Source organism: Neolamprologus brichardi, chromosome 6 (assembly GCF_056152115.1).
Source record: "Neolamprologus brichardi isolate AB-2024 chromosome 6, ASM5615211v1, whole genome shotgun sequence".
Lineage (NCBI taxonomy): Eukaryota > Metazoa > Chordata > Actinopteri > Cichliformes > Cichlidae > Neolamprologus > Neolamprologus brichardi.
Genome location: NC_142109.1, coordinates 26574347 through 26590731, shown reverse-complemented (window position 1 = coordinate 26590731; position 16385 = coordinate 26574347). Strand labels below are relative to the sequence as shown.

The following is a 16385-nucleotide window of genomic DNA, read 5'->3' as shown; positions in this document are numbered from 1 at the left end:
ATGCCGGGATTGGGTGGAGGCCCGCAATAGATGGTACTGCTACGGGCCAATCAGAGAAAGAAGAGTAGCAGTCTTCCTCCAATCAGTGAGGGCTGAGGTCTTCGCTGAGTCAGCTTGTACATGCTCTACTCACAGGACTCCGGATGCAGTGACAAATGCGACCTAGTCAGTTAACCAGGCGCGCTCCCAGAGATGGGGGAGAACAACGCAGTATGGCAGTCTATGTTAAATCCAGATAAATGAACTCCAAAAATTGCCATAAAAAACACTGTGTATGATTTTAGGGCTCATGCAGTCGGCACCAGAGCATGTGAAGTGGGACCAACCAACCAACTTTGACAAGGAGACATTTAGCTCAGCTCAGTTGAGTAGACATTTGTACTGACACATGCTACCATACAAAACAAAAGTTTTAAGCCGATATCTACAGTAAAATAAATATATAAATAAATATATAAATAAAGTGCTGCAAGGGACAATCTTGTAATCCTCATGATAGCCCATATACTGACCCACTTTTACAGGCTGTACAACCAATGTATGAATAAACCGACTTTAAAACACATCATCCTGTATGGGTAATCGCAACCATACTGTGCTTATGGAGAAATATTATTTAAGGTACAAAAATATCCCTCATATAGTATGCTGTGCAAAAGAAGAGAAATATTTTCTCAAGGTGCCGATATGGATTAATGAAGTTGGAGTCGCCGACTGTGAGTGTAGAACATCCTCAACACATTTTCATTTGTTTTGTAATTTCTGAGTGAGATCATGTTTCATAGCTGGTCTCAGAAGCTGGTGAATGTATCCAAAGAGACAACTGAGAGATACTTTTCAAAGTCTGTCTTGCAAAGGTCAATGCAGTCCAGAGTTAATGTTCTCTTCATCAATGTAGTTTCCACGGTTGTTGTGAATGCGCTAAGCTATTATTAATCGAATAATAAAGATGATCTTGGGCATTCCCACAATGAGGTGTCAGTGATGAAGTTTTCACTACCAAACTGTGTGACTTAGTTTTACTCATAGATGTAAAAGTGTTCTCAGTAGAATTCAGCTGAGAGGACACAATGGTGTTTGTTTTTGACAGGCCTAGACTCCACGGGCCTGTACATAACATCAACACTGTACACACACCCGGGGAGCTAAATCAGGATCAGCGTAACTTCCTTCTTACTGGAAAGGCATCACCCCCGGTTTTCCAAACCACACTGAGCTAAGATGGTAAAGCACCTGATCTTTGCTGACGTAATTCCCAGTGTTTCTCATAAGAAAGTGAGATATTAACACATTAACACAAATATTGCTGAAATTGCATTTATTTTTCTTAAGAACTCTCAAGCTGTTCACCGCCTGTTTTGGATGGTTTATTAAATGCAAACACTTTCACATGTACTTTTACGATCACACAAAAAAGGAGGGATTTTTGCTTTTGTGGGTTTTTTTTTTAATAGGTTATTATGCTATTGGTTTACTTATTTGGGCCACTGAACATTTATTTGGGCTGTGTGTGGTCCATAAATTAACAAGACTTTGACAGTAGTAGTTCTAATGCCTAAATAAGATGACAAATGTTTTATCAAAATATACTTACGATGGATAAAGTAAAAGTACTTATTATACAGAATGGTCCTTTTCAGTGTTTCATGCAATATATTACTGGGCCATGGTTACTGATTAACTAACATCTATATTATCTATCTATCTATATCTATATTTACAGCACTGTAGCCTCCTATATCACAGAAATGCCTCATAAGCTACGAATACATTAAAAACTGTACTTTAGCGATGCTTTTGAGTAACTGCACCTAATTACAGCTCACCAGTAATTCTCATTATTTCATCTAGTGACATATTAACGGTACAGTGTTCTACTACTTTCGTACCACCTCAGTGCTTTTTCCATTGCATGGTTTCAGTTGTTCTTTTTTTTCTTTTTTTAATAAATGAATCAGTGAACACTATAAACTGAAAAACATAACTGAAAACCAACTTTTATTTTTCACAGAAAGCCTTCTCACATTTGAAGTCATGAATTGTTTTGGGTTTTTTTTTTTTTAGTAAACTGGCCAATCAGCAAGCAAAGCCAGTATTCAACATTTCTTCCAAAGTCTAAATAAAACCTAATGATCATTATTATTGGTGTCATATGCAGCAGTGTCTGTCCTTCTATGACAATTCACTTTTCGATTAAAAAGTATTAGATATTGACACACATTATTTTCCCATGTACACCACCACAGTGGATTTATAGTCAAACTGTAGCTCTGAAGGTCTCCGGAGGTCTATGATCAGTAAAGTACAACTCTATAAGCAGTCTATAATCTACTTAGACACTTGTGAAAGTCTATAATGAAGAGACGCCTTCATGAAAATATGGAGGGTTTGCAACAACATACAAACCACTAGTTACAGTGGTTAAAAAGAGATTTCTTAGATTAGAAATGACCAGTTAACATATAAAAGAGCCTAGACCGTTCTGGAAAAAAAATTGACAGATGAAACCAAGTTTAACATGTACCATAAATATGTGAAGAAAAGGCTAGAGAAGGAAAGGAACAACTCATGATCCAAAGAATCCCATGTGATCTGTCAAACATGGAGGAGGCCATTTTATGATCAGGTCACTAGTGTTTATTGATAATGTGACTGCTGATATAGCAGGATGGATTGTTACACGTACACAGCTATACCTTTTGGACAGATTCAGTCAAATACTGCTAAACTGGTCAGACATCACTTCACAGTGCAATGACCCAAAGCAAAAGCAAAGCAAAGTTTTTAAAGGCAAGGAAAAGAAATATTCTTCAATGGCCAACTCGGCCACCTGATCTCCACCCAGGAGAAAATTCTTTTCATTTAGTGAATGGAAAACTGAAAGCAGAAAGCCCTGCAAACAAGCTGAAACTGAAGATGGCTGTAGCAAAGGTCTGACAAAGCACTGACATGATATTTGGTGATGTCCAGAACTTCTAGAATAACTTCTAGACTTCTTGCAGACTGCAGTGTCTTAAAAACAATACATTAAATGTATGCTGTTGTACAGTGTTTTTAGTTTGGGTTTTTTTTCCAAACCCCTTAACCCTCTACTGCATGACTTTTTAATTTTTGAGGAAAAAAATATTTCTCCCTATTTTGGGGGAGCTTTAGGGTCCCTAATAATATATCAATCATAAAATTTGACACCCTGGCCCCCCCACCCCCCCAAACAGATATTGGTTTGTTGCTTCAAGGCAACACTGTGCAACAAGGGTAGTAAATTGCCAAGTTATTCTATAATAAGTTGTATTAGTACAACAAGGATGAACAAATAAATAAACAATGTAAACATTTCACAAAACAATAAAACATCAAAATACATCCAACATTTGACCCTAACCCCATGCACGCACGCATTCGCACGCGCACACACGCACACACACACACACACATGTTGTGTTTCCATCACTTTTGGGGACATTACATTAACTTACATTAATTTCCTGGAGACTTATCCTGACTCTACCCATCACAAGTCCCTGCCTGAACCTTACCCTAACCCTGACTCAAGCCTTCACCCTAAAATTGAATGAATTATCTTGCAATTTGTCCCCATAAAGTAGGCGAGACCCCACAACAATAAGTAATACATGACCACACACACTGACACCCACACAGCAATATTGGTATAGCAGGGATCAGGCCCACACAATGTGCTTACACATGGCCCACATACCGCAAAGAATGACGGCCCTTTGGTGGCCCAGACCTGGTTTGCCAGAGGTGGCACACACATGGGCCAGCACAAGGCCAGTTTTAGACACCCTGGTCGTCCAGTGCTGGCCCATGTGTGGATTACCTCTGGCAAACTTGAGCCACCAAAGGGCTGTTATTCATTGCGGTATGTGGGCCATCTGTAGGTGGTGTGCAGCCACAGGCCAGTTGTAGACACACTGCTGGAATTAACAGTTTTACTGTATAAATAAATTTTAAAAAGTAGAACAAACAATCAAATATGCTTCTTAACATATTCATGCACATACAAGTATTTTTTAATATACATTTATTTCACTATAAACATGTAAAATAGTGATCTTTATCTTGCCTCCTAATGGAGATGTCTCTCATGTAGTGCAGCTTGCAGAAAGGGGTCCTGCCCCCCCCCCCCCCCCCCCCCCCCTCAAATGAAAGTCACATCACCTTCAACTCATCATTTTATTGGAAAGAGATGTGCCTGGTAGCACTATTTGAAAAAAAAAGTTTGTTTTTTTTGAAGGGCCAGTGTAAGGCATGAAAGTGTGGTTTGTTGCCTATGCAACGCTATGAGGGTTAAATTAGATGAAAGTGCTGATTTCAGCGTCTGTATTGTTTGATTTAAAATGTATCTAAGAGTTCTGTCCTTAATATTTACATAACCTGGAAGGGAAAGTCTGCAGATTTATAATACGTTTACAACGTCTGTCCTGCACCAAGGCAGACAGCTTTTTATGTTTACTAAATAGAGTGATTGTGTGAAACAGTGCTGTTACATTTGCAGACATGGTTTACCACTTTACAGTCTGTATAATCAGCACATTTGGTTTCAAAGAAAATGGGTAATTTTCTGGGTCTCGGAACTTCTGAAATAGGACACAAACTGTGACACTCCTTGACACATCCATCTCTGTCTGTTGCCCTACTTTGTGCTCTTTTAGTACCAACCACAGGCCAATCAAATGTTTTCCCTAGATATAGATATAAATTATTTTTACGCAAATAAGCATCAAAGATGATTGAAGTAGGCAATGCACATAATGAACCATTACGAATGGAAATTACAAAAAAGAAATGGCTCATGTTGAAATAAACGCATTCATGTATTCTTGTTCAAAATATCGACTCCTCATTTGTTAAACTTATGTCACCTGTTGATGTTAATTTCATTATTTTGTTTTATTTTAATATGTTCAGCATAATTAGTTACTGCCTTAACAAGTATGGCAGCACATTATATTACAGCTCAGTAATAAATAAAATAATTGGTAATATTAGGGTAACAAGGCAGAAACAAGAATTTCATAAAGTGGTAATTTCCACATTTTTACATTATTGTTAAATTTTTAAGTTATTACCACTCAATTAGCAAAGTTATAACCAGTTAATATCCAAGTAATACCATGGTAGCAACAGTGGTTACAGATGGGTAATATTACACAGAAATATATGTCAATTTATTTAATTTATGAATAATAAGGGCCCATGGATTTGATTTCAAATATCCATCCATTTTCTTCCGCTTTATCCGGGGCCGGGTCGCGGGGTCAGCAGCCCAAGCAGAGAAGCCCAGACCTCCCTCTCCCCAGCCACCTCCTCCAGCTTATCCGGGGGAACACCAAGGCATTCCCAGCCCAGCTGAGAGATATAATCTCTCCAGTGTGTCCTGCGTCTGCCCTGGAGAACCTCGCCCAGGAGGCGCCCAGGGGGCATCCTTGTCAGATGCCCGAACCACCTCAACTGGCTCCTTTCGATGTGGAGGAGCAGTGGCTCTGCTCTGAGCCCCTCCCAAATCGCCAAACTTCTCACCCTATCTCTAAAGGGAGACGCCAGCCACCCTTCGGAGGAAACCCATTTTCGCCGCTTGTATTCGTGATCTCGTTCTTTCGGTCACTACCCACAGCTCGTGACCATAGGTGAGGGTAGGGACGTAGATCGACCGGTAAATTGAGAGCTTCACTTTTAAGCTCAGCTCTCTCTTCACCACAACAGTGCCCGCATCACTGCAGCCGCTGCACCAATCCGTCTGTCGATCTCCCACTCCCTTCTCCCATCACTCGTGAACAAGACCCCGAGATACTTAAACTCCTCCACTTGGGGCAGGGTCTTGTCCCTAACCCGCAGTAGGCACTCAAATATTAGATTTCAAATATGTATTTAAAATCAACTGGTTTATGCAAGCATGGATCTATTAGGGAAGGCAAAAAGGAGGCAAAAAGTGGCTAAAGTTAGCAGGTGGCACCCCACTTCTTCTTTGTCTTTATCTATGGATAAATACAAAGCAGTCCACTGAATTAAATCCACATTCTAACTGCTGCTGTAGAACTGCATGGTAAGCAAAACCTTTATATTTTTCCTTAAGGTATATTTAGGGCTGTGTCTCTTGTAGTTATTAACTCAAACCACATACTATTAGCTCGCACAACTGATAGAGTAGCTAAAAGTAGCTTAGCAGCTAACTTTAGCTGAGTAGCTAATATTAATTAAAGCTGAACCACATTAAAGTAAAAACAAAAGGTTGCATAAAAGTAAGGTTGTCGTGAAATAAGCTGGCAATTATTATTGTAAATATGAATAGAGAACTGGATGTTGTTACACGTTCAGATAATACCGATATAATGTCGCTAATGTTATTAAGAGTATTAATTAAAAAATGAAGCACTCATTGTTCAACAGTTTAGGTGAGGGGATTAGAGGTGTGACGTTTTCAGAATATAGCTATCCAACCAAAGCACTAAATTTCAATGTTTTTCAATTTGTTATTTTGGGCAGAAAAGTAAAAACGATGAATTATGCAATATATATATGTACAGCATATACATATGTCTGTGACTCTGTGAGGGTGTGTGTCCTTATGTACATTTAACCTAACTAGTTCAAGTGAGACATCCTACTTGACGCTCTTATATGTTGCCTAATCTCTTAAGTACATCTACAGTAGCACAGTTTGAAGCTGACTAAACACTGTAAAAAAAAAAAAAAATCCATTAAAAGCATGTCCGTTACAAACAAGCAAAAACTCTTCCACTGAGTATTTTCTTGGAGATGATTCAGACTTGCAAGTGCCCTGTGCACACACTGCATATCTCTGTTTGTGTGTCTAAATGTGTATGTGTCTGAAGTAGTAATTTATATTTCAAGTCAGTAAGTGTGTGTGTGTAGTTTCACCATATGGAGTATGTCACGTCAAACTTTCCCCTCCTACAGCAGAAAACAGATTGTAAAAATACTGGTTTCAGGTTATGATAAAGAGGATACCAAAAACAGTGTTTCTTCATAACATTAGAGACAGTGTTTAAGCAGCAGAGAGAAAAAGAAAGCATTCAGTATCACAATTCAAAATGAGGATTGCATTATGAAACAGGAAATGCGAAAGAACAAAAAAAAAAAAACACAGACTGCCTGCATTTCTGTACTCCTACTTAGCTGTCCACATTTACATGAAGATGAATCACACTTTCAGGATGTTAGATAATAAAAATAAATACATTTAAAAAATGACATGTCACTAAAAACATTTTTTCAAAGGAAAAAAGTGAGAACTACATCAATACTACTTACAAAAGTGAGGAAAAAATGTCTCACTGTCTCACTTTTTCCAAACTGCTGCAAACCATCAAGTTCAATCACTGCAAGCTGTTGCTTGTTGAAAAAAAAAGAAAAGAGAAAGAAACACCGCAAGTTCCTCAAAATTAAAATAAAAGCAAGTTGCTTAATCCAACTGAGACACCTAGAATACCGAAAGAAATTTTGTGTGTGAAAGGGGGGGTTTTATTGTAAGATTAACACTTACAATGTGGGTGATAGTGCAACACTGTGGTGGGAGGGCTGGGTAGTGGTCAAGAGTGCGCATGTGTGTTACAGCTTGCCACCCCAGCTCATCTGGTTTTGCTGTACTTAGTTTAACATCACACTGCGTACTTGCTTAGTATTAGAAATGCTAGAAATGTGCATAGCTAGATGAAGCGACTTTCTTAGAAACTGATCAAAAAAAATCTAAACAACTTTAAACCAACATTGACTGTTCAATAAAACATCAAGAACAGTGAGGCAGAAACTAAAGAGTAAGAAAAGGAAGTGTCAGCTGTGATGATAACTATATACAGCAGTTGTAGGGAGTGCCCCACACACACGCACACTACTCACTCTCTCACTCTTTGTCTCTGTGTCTTTGCTCCTTCCCCGTGTCATCTTCATTTCCTCCTTATATGAGCTGAAAAGCAATATTTGTCATAGTTGACAGCAGGCAAGCGAACACCAGAGGTTGGACTGAGTGCCAATATCTGCTCTGAGAGAAAATATCTAGAGAGGGAAAAAATTTAAGAAATGAGTCAGTAGCGTAGTTCAGAGAATGTTGTTAGGTCTATATTTTTTAAATGCGTTAACAATACTTTTGCTATTAAATATCCCAAACGAGCTTCAGAGGACTGTGTAGAGACTACCCCGTGCTGCTGGATGGTTGGCTGAGCGGTGGAGGAACATTTAAATCCAAGGTAATTTCTCTTTCCCTTACAAGAGTTTTGTTTTTATTATTTTTTCATGTGATTGACAAGGTGTCTTTCACTGTGCTGTTCAAGTAGTCGGGATATGAAGAAATCGCACTGTTTTCAGAAACTGCTTGCATCATGGCTACTTAACCTAAATAGACCGTAAAATAACTGATTTGTTTATGTGTAGATTGTTGCTTTGTCACACATTCTTTTTTAAAATATTTCCTGTCTGATCTTCCTTCCCCCCCCCCCCCCCCCCCCCCCCCCCCGTTTCTTTACACTCTACTGTACAACCTTTTTTCCTTCAGTATCTCCTTTGACCTTTACCCTAACATCTTAGGTTGTCTCTGATCTGGTGGGATGTCAGAGGGCGGCGCAGGTGCCTGCCCCCAGGTGTTTGTGGTGGACAGTCAGGCCAGCTACATTAAAATGCCCCCTGAAAGGAAACCAAGGTGGGGGAGTCAGCTCCAAAAGTTTCTTCTCTTGCTGGTGGGACTGGCCATGTTGGGAATAATCGTCGAAGGATTTTTAATCTACAAACTTTACCAAAGGACAGAGGTGAGCCTGAGGTCTGTGTGTGATTGCGTACATGTGTGCTGTAAGAGAAGAGAGAAGTGTCAGTGCTTGGACTGACTGGAAATTCCTTCTCTTTAGAATTTCCCTGCTTGCCCCTACGTCATATTGAGACATGTCATTGCAGAGCTAAATGTGTTTCGGTGTGGGTCCTCGTTTGCTCTTTAAGTTATAGGTCGATAGTGACACGTTTTTCAACTGGACTCTTTCTCTAGTTGTACTTCCCTTTATTTGTATCTCAAGCACAAAGCTGCAACATTAACTTCACTTTTTTAAAGACAGTTTCATAATGCTGTTTATTATTCACCTGCCTCTCACGTGTTATGCCCTCTGTTTGTATATAATATGAACTGCACTTAAAAATCAAACCTAAGATCTCAGGTTTTATTGTTACATTTAGGTTGAAAAAAATATTGGAGTATGTGGTTTCATACAATAATTAATCTAATGTGTAAAACATTACTTGTATATATACATATATATATAATGTATTTGCAGAATTTACATTTAGTGTGCATGTGTTTTTCCATACATCTCTAAAGGACACCTTCCCTTATTGCATGAGGTTCCTACATTTTGACAAACACACAAAGATTTTCACTCAGTATTTGTTGTGTTGTATTTATCTTTCCTTCCCTGTAGGCTTCTTCTTCTAACCATGAGCATGACCTTAAGAACCGGACAAACCCCAAGCCAGAAAGTCTGGTGGGAGAAGTGAGAGGTATTGAGATGCACATTCTTAACATGATTCCTTGATAATTCGTGATCTGCATAGAAGACTGTCTGTGAAGGGAAGCCAGAACAATTAAATCATCATATAATTTAGACCATTAGACTGCTAACATGTTGAAATTTTGTATTGTTTTTCCCCACAACTTCGTCTTAAGAATTTTATGTGTATATTTAAAAATGTTTTTTTACACTGGTTGATTAATTAGTTGATCTGCCCTTGCTTTCTTGAACAGATGGGAAGATGAGCAGAAATGAGAGGAGACCCTTTGCTCACCTGCTGGGTAAGAGGCTCCCCTCATCACTCAAACATGAACACTGCATATGAGCTCTTCAGATAAATTATGGTCCAAGCAACTGCTTTCTCTCTCTTTATCCAAGGCGCCGATAATCCTATGGGGACGAACGATGTAGTGCAATGGGCAAAAGAGGGTGATGCCGTCACCCAAGACATGAAGTATAAAGAAGGCCGGCTGACAGTAGAAAAGGAGGGCTACTACTATATCTACTCCAAAGTGATTATGAATGCAGCAGAAGAGTGTTCACTTAGCCAGCACAAAGTCATGAAGGAGACCAAAGCCTATGATAGGCCTATAGAACTTATGCAATCAAAAAGGTACTCTTTCTTTCTTTTCTTTCCTCTCTCCCGTTGTTACTGGTGTGCTTATTTGTGTGTTGCCTGTCTGTAATTTTTATGTTTGTGCTGAGTTGATTTAAATGTGACACCTATCATATTTTTCTTCTAGTATGCATTGCTCAACCCCAAAACCTCATTTGAAGCTTCCAGAAGCTTCAGAAGATTTGTGGAACAGTTACCTGGCTGGAATTTTCCAGCTGCAAGTTGGAGATAAAATTTATGTGACACTGAAGAATATAACGAAGATTCATGGAGGGTCTACTCTTAACTTTATGGGGGCCTTGATGGTATATCCCTAGAGACATGTGTGTGCCAGTTTATCTTATTCTATTTACTCAATGTTAATTTTACACCATCTGTTTGGATGATTTCTATGTATAATATATGCACAAAATAGATAATATATGCTGTACCTGGTGTATGTATTTGGATCACCAATGAAGAAATAACATTTTGTTGTTTTATAAAAAAGTATCTGATATTCAGGTTATATAATGCTATTTTTGCAATGTGGTTTCTTGTTTAAAATAAATAATGTTTTTTTCATCAAACAAATTGCAAAGCAGTATCATATCCTGATTATGACACACAACAAGAACAACGAATAAGAAGGTCTCTTATAAGTGAAAGAATGAGATGCGGCAGATTTTTTTCTTGTTCACATATCAAACTGTGTGAACACTCATAAAATCATTTGGAAACAGCTTGGATACCTTAAACACACTGTGATGAACCACAGACAACCCACATTACATAGCTGCATATTGACAGATGCAACAAACACCAATGTCTGCAAGGCACTATATGTGTGTGTGAAGTGCAGGATGTGGTTGAGTAAGGATGCAGTGAGGAGAAAATGGGGGAGGGAGTGGAGGGGGGGGGGGGGGGGGGGTATCGAGATGCTGGGTCTAGTGTTCCTGACTCAGCTACTTTCACACTTTAGGGGAAAGTTTCACATCACTGAAGCAGTTTCAAGTGGAAAGAAGTAAACCATGTAGATCTACATATAAGTCAGTGAGGGTTCATTAGCCAAAAACGGCATCTTCCATGGAAGTAGAGTGGAAAACAGAAAAATGAAAGTGTGTGATGTGGAGTGAGAATAAAACTAAAGCACATGGACTAGTAAAGACAGGTGCAGAGACAGGTAACTAAATCACCACTAAGACAGAGACATAAGTAAGTGGAAAGACTGACCTCAGATGCCTTTGAAATATTTGGGTCATTTCCTGCCACAATACACAGATAAGCATCTGTGCAGAGAGGAACAGGCTGAAACCAAGATAGTCTTTGCAAACTTGAGCTTGAAAGCAATGGTTGTACAAACATATCATGTTGCTGATGTTTATTACTTGCAGCGGTGCAATGTGTCCATTGTCTATGTTAGTGCTTTATTTGACATAGTTTTCTTGGGTTTTACACCCATGTTTTACATACTATTTCAAGTCTCTGTTTTCACTACATTTCTTCAACTTCAACTACATTTCAGAAGCAAGCGTGGCACATTTTGCTTCATTCTACTAACCTGACAAATTTTTTTGTGAACATCATGAGCTTTCAAACACAAGCACGTATTCAGGTCATAAAATCGGATGCATTCCTCCTCAACAGTAACAGGATGCATCGATAAAAGGCTGTGTGCACCTTAATGCTTCAGTAGTAACGATCTGTTCGATGTGATAAATGGCCACTGAAAAGGGAATAAGTAATTTCACTTGTAGTAAAAGTCTTGTGTTTCATGCACATGCACATTCACATGCAGATTCACAATGCAATACGTTTCAAAGGCTGCACATTCACAGATCTGGTGGTAAGAGCCAGAGATGTGCAAACAGGGACACTGACACACATGAGTCCTGAAAAGCAGCTGCAGCCATACACAATGCAAGGTTTAAAATGAAGAAAGAAAGAAGCTTGACTAGTGTTTTGTGAATCTTCACCTCAGCAAAAACACTTTTAAAGCTCCATTGTAGATTTGTCTCTTGTAAGCAAGTAAAGGGTACGTTGACATCATGCATCAACTGTATGTAATCTTACAGCTAATCTTATTTAATGCATATCTTAACAGGTCAAATGTTTGAAAATAATTTTGATAGAGTACTTTTAAGTCAGCAAAATCAGATTTATCCGTGTTTGTTGCCAAAAAATATTGTCAGTTCCGTTGTTTTGAATTTACTGTAAATTTGTTTTTTTTGTTCATTTTTAAGGTGAAAAAAGGTCACTTTCCCTTTCAGCTTGCAGGTACATGTTGGTATGTGTTTTCACTGGCAGGAGCTGCCATGCTTTGAGGAGTGTGTGGGTGTTGTGGCACAAGGAGTGACTGACAAAGCATATGAAATTGCACTGTTGCATATGTGTGGGGAAACCAGCACTTAATCATAAAGGCATAAGGGCAATTTGATGCGCTGCAACAGAGCTGCTAAAAACTATTCAGCGTGCAAACTTTTCACGAGTTTCTATGTGCGGTGACGGTTATAGTTGGCTAAGAAAGCTGCAGAGAAGTGGTTTACTTTTCAAAATCTGTGTCTTTTATTTACAATGCTACTGTCCTATCTAACTTGATCTGAATTTAGATAGAACCGAAGTTTATTTGACAGGCTATTGACTATTTGACTGCACTATGAAATAAGGAAAATCATTGAGGAAACAACATGAAGTCAAAAAAGGTAAACTACACAGCTTTTGTTTTCAGATTTTGCTCAAAGATAAACAAATAAAAACAAATAAAAATTTATTTGAAGTAAAGACAAAGACCTGGGACATGTATTACAAACCAAGTTTATCATACCAAAGATTTCACACATCTTTGACTGGTTGCAGGAAGCTGTACCAAAGGTGGAACACCTGCCACTACCTAGTCACCTATTAAGGGTGCAATGCTGGTAGGTAAGTGGTGACTTCTCGTGTCCAAAGACACTACTGCAGATGTGCTATAAGTGAACCAAGATTTTTTGAACTTAGCTATACACATTACAGCAGTGTAACAGCACCAAACAAGCATTGTCCATGTTTGGAAGGCTGGCAGGAAAAATGTCAAATGCTAAATGTTAAATCAAAAGTCAATAAAGTTATAAATGTATCTGCCTAATTTTTAAGGTACAGCTAGATCAAATTATAATTACAACTGTGTGCCACTGAATCATTTAGAGGAATGAACAAAAACAACAAAGTTGCGGGCCAGGGAAAAAAAAGAAAAAAGAGATTAAACCAGCTGTAAACAACTTCAATAAAGATAACGGGAGCTGTAGGTTCACTCGTAACCACTGGTCCCAAAAACAATGCATCACACCAAATGTGTACCTGTAAAAATAAACAACTGATTGAACTTGAAATTTCTTTATTTTTATGTTTCTTTCAGTTTTGAAAATCACTAGTTTAGAAAAGTGAGTCCATATAAGCAAAAAAAAACAAAAAAACCACTGTACCTACATATGCACAAAAACAGATGCACTGATAGTGCATCTGTTTTTGTCATATGCAGAAAGTGTACATTCATCTTTAAAAGTAAGGATATGATTAAACTTACTTTATTTTAGTTCATTACATTCGGTACTTACTTTTAGACCAAAACCATCTTTTTATATATATGTACATGTACATGTACTAAAGCGTGTTTGAGCATTTGTTGGAACCATGAAAATCATCATTCATTATGACAGCACCAGATGAAATTTTTTTTCACTTGACATCTCCATCTCACGTATATACGGGAGGTGTTTGCTTGGTGGCTTATAGGTTTTTTTTCTTCACCACACATCATGGTAAATAAACAGGATGTGATGTGCATCCAGTTCGCGGAATGAGCTGTGTAACATCGAGGTAAAATTTGTCACAGTCGCTTTCACATTTTCTTCTTTAACACCAAAAAATACTTCATGTCACCACATCCATGTTTTTAATATGGATTACAGAGAAATACATTCAACAATGGGTTCGTCCACAGGACTTAGACATCTTTTAAAAGCAAAACAATTTCTTAGGTTGAGTCTTTACACTTAATTGTAATTAATAAACAAACAAACTGAATGTTTTAGAAATTCTGGATATGTTTTGATTAACTCTGACTTTTTTTCTGCATAAGTGCACAATCTCACTCATCACTTGGTTTCTCATTGCTTCCAAGAGCAGATTAACAAAAGAAGAACTAAATGCATCCCTGAAAGGCTTTTTTTAAAATTGTGGTTGCAGGAGCCCAATGACAACTTGAAATCTGTATATTGCACATCAATATCAGTGTAGTGACATCTACTGTACATTTAAAAAAAATTGAATACAAAATATAAACGTCGCATTAAATATAAGTTATAAATAAAAGCAACATAAGTACATAAATAATTTCATATCACCAAATAAATATAAAGAGAAACATTTTTACATAATTACATACAACGAGCCAAGTTTCTAGTCTCTCCGTATTCTCTTTGCATTATCACAAATGCAGCTTTTCTTGAGAGTCTCATAAGGTTCTTTCTCCTCAAACCTTTGCAAGGAAGCTCGTCATAGCTGTGAAAAACGGCACCCAAGCCTGTCCGTTTTCAACTATGTGGGTTTATGAAAAAACAGACTTCTGTTCTTGCTCGTTACAACCCACGTGTCTCGGGTCCATTTACTTCTAGATAACAGCAGTAGCACTCCAGCATGTGCATCTATGGGTCTATGAGGAAAATTCCGAATCCTGAGCTTTGCAGCTCCAGTTTCCAGTTTTCTAGGCCTTCCTGTGGTACTGCCATCTTAGTGACCAGTTCCTGGTTATGGAGTCGAGTAACAGTCCAGCATTTCCTGCTCACAGGTAATATACCTGCTGGAAGCTCCACTTTGCAGGTAAGGTCCTCACCTACTTTCACTGTAAGAACACCCGCATTGCATATGGAGATGCAGCTGATATTTAGCTCGACATACATGAAGTAGGCTCCATCCTGTACTGGCTTCAGTGAATGCCGCTCTGAGTCGAAGACAAAGTTGCTTCCTACAGATGTCCGTCTACCATATGAAATGGATTTCCATTGCATGGTGGAGTTTGCCAACTCTGCAAGAGGAGACAATTACATTTATTTTAGTTTTTGTTTACACAAGATAATATCAGATTTGGCGGTTACACTTATAGATTTGCTAAGACTTGTAACGCCCCTTTGTTGTAATGCAAAATAGGGTTTTTATTTTTCTCAAAAACTTAAGTGTACACTTTTCATATAAACAGCAAAAAACAGTAAAAGACTAACAATAACGTTAAACCACGAGGTCACTATTTTCTGCCTACTCTAAATCTTTTGCAAAAAAAATGTTATAACTTCCGTTTTTCTGTAGATTCAAAAGACTTTATGTTACATGGCTTTATATAGTTGGAAAATCAGTAAAACACTTACTTGAGTTGGCGGCTGCTAAATAGGCAAATTTCTCCATCTGTTGGCAAAACAGTAAATAATGTGTGAATTAAAAGGGAAAAATTAAAGGAAAAAAAAAAAGAAAAGACAACACAAGAAAGTTATCCAAACTTTCTGAACAAAATGATAATAATTAATTACCTTATATGCTGGGGAAGATGCGTCTCCCGTCTGCTTCTGCTGCGTCCCAACTGATGGGGGCGAACCCAAGGACTTCATGTCCGCCCGCAGTTCCATCACAACCATCGCTCCTCCGACTGCAAGAGCTGTGGTTGCCACAAAGAGAAAGCCGATGGACATGACTAAAAAATTGTCCAGGCACCTTCCACGCTGAGGGCTTCTTTCCTGAAGCGCTTCAACGTCCACGTCTTTGGCTTGCTGTCCCATCAATCCGCAGTAGGGTCGCTTGAGCTTCGGTCAAAAAGTTCACACTGAGCAGCTTTTATCTTCGCAGAATAAAAGGTTTGAGCGAGCTTTAAAGTTTTATAGGTCCGGCTTTGGTTGGTTGACGACCAAAAGATAGTCCGCTCGTCCGCCGAGTCCACTGCGTGTCTTGCTTTAAATGTTTTAACTGTAAGCACCCATAGCTATTTATGTATGTGAAGTCACTTTCAGACAGGGAGGAAAAACGCGGAAGTCATGGGTTTCCCTACCGTCCCCACACATTCACACCCCCTCCTTCCCTGGTCTTACAGGAGGTGAGAAAATAGACGCGCAGATTTTCCGCGGCGCTCTTCGCTATTGCGCAAGTGCACCCTAGAGAAGTGCGGTGGAAAACGAAAGGGACAGAAGAGACGATACCTTCAACTGCACTACATTCCGAAACAGTCAAACATAGCTAAC

The 16385-nt window shown here is 38.6% G+C and overlaps 2 protein-coding genes across 2 annotated transcripts; one reads left to right on the top strand and one right to left on the bottom strand.

The window, feature by feature from the left end:
• Window positions 1–5570: 5570 nt before the first annotated feature.
• On the top strand, window positions 5571–10703 carry tnfsf14b (TNF superfamily member 14b). The gene is made up of 6 exons (XM_006790889.2): window positions 5571–8228; window positions 8534–8783; window positions 9441–9519; window positions 9764–9811; window positions 9909–10143; window positions 10274–10703. Exons 2-6 carry the CDS (start codon window positions 8586–8588, stop codon window positions 10461–10463), a joined length of 750 nt encoding a protein of 249 aa, XP_006790952.2. The 5' UTR covers window positions 5571–8228; window positions 8534–8585; the 3' UTR covers window positions 10464–10703.
• A 3339-nt stretch (window positions 10704–14042) lies between these two features.
• On the bottom strand, window positions 14043–16094 carry LOC118454156 (uncharacterized). Its single transcript, XM_035907760.2, has 3 exons — window positions 15684–16094; window positions 15525–15561; window positions 14043–15187 (listed from the first exon to the last, which is right to left on the bottom strand). The coding sequence occupies exons 1-3, from the start codon at window positions 15927–15929 to the stop codon at window positions 14808–14810; spliced, it is 663 nt and encodes a 220-aa protein (XP_035763653.2). The 5' UTR covers window positions 15930–16094; the 3' UTR covers window positions 14043–14807.
• Window positions 16095–16385: the final 291 nt, after the last annotated feature.

Excerpts from the sequence above, each read along its gene's own strand:
- tnfsf14b (XM_006790889.2), top strand. The coding sequence starts at position 8,586 with ATGTCAGAGGGCGGCGCAGGTGCCTGCCCCCAGGTGTTTGTGGTGGAC. Across the intron at positions 8,784-9,440 it reads AACTTTACCAAAGGACAGAG|GCTTCTTCTTCTAACCATGA; the intron begins GTGAGCCTGAGG and ends CCTTCCCTGTAG. Across the intron at positions 10,144-10,273 it reads GAACTTATGCAATCAAAAAG|TATGCATTGCTCAACCCCAA; the intron begins GTACTCTTTCTT and ends TTTTTCTTCTAG.
- LOC118454156 (XM_035907760.2), bottom strand. The coding sequence starts at position 15,929 with ATGGGACAGCAAGCCAAAGACGTGGACGTTGAAGCGCTTCAGGAAAGA. Across the intron at positions 15,562-15,683 it reads CATCTTCCCCAGCATATAAG|ATGGAGAAATTTGCCTATTT; the intron begins GTAATTAATTAT and ends TTTTGCCAACAG. Across the intron at positions 15,188-15,524 it reads TTTAGCAGCCGCCAACTCAA|AGTTGGCAAACTCCACCATG; the intron begins GTAAGTGTTTTA and ends CTCCTCTTGCAG.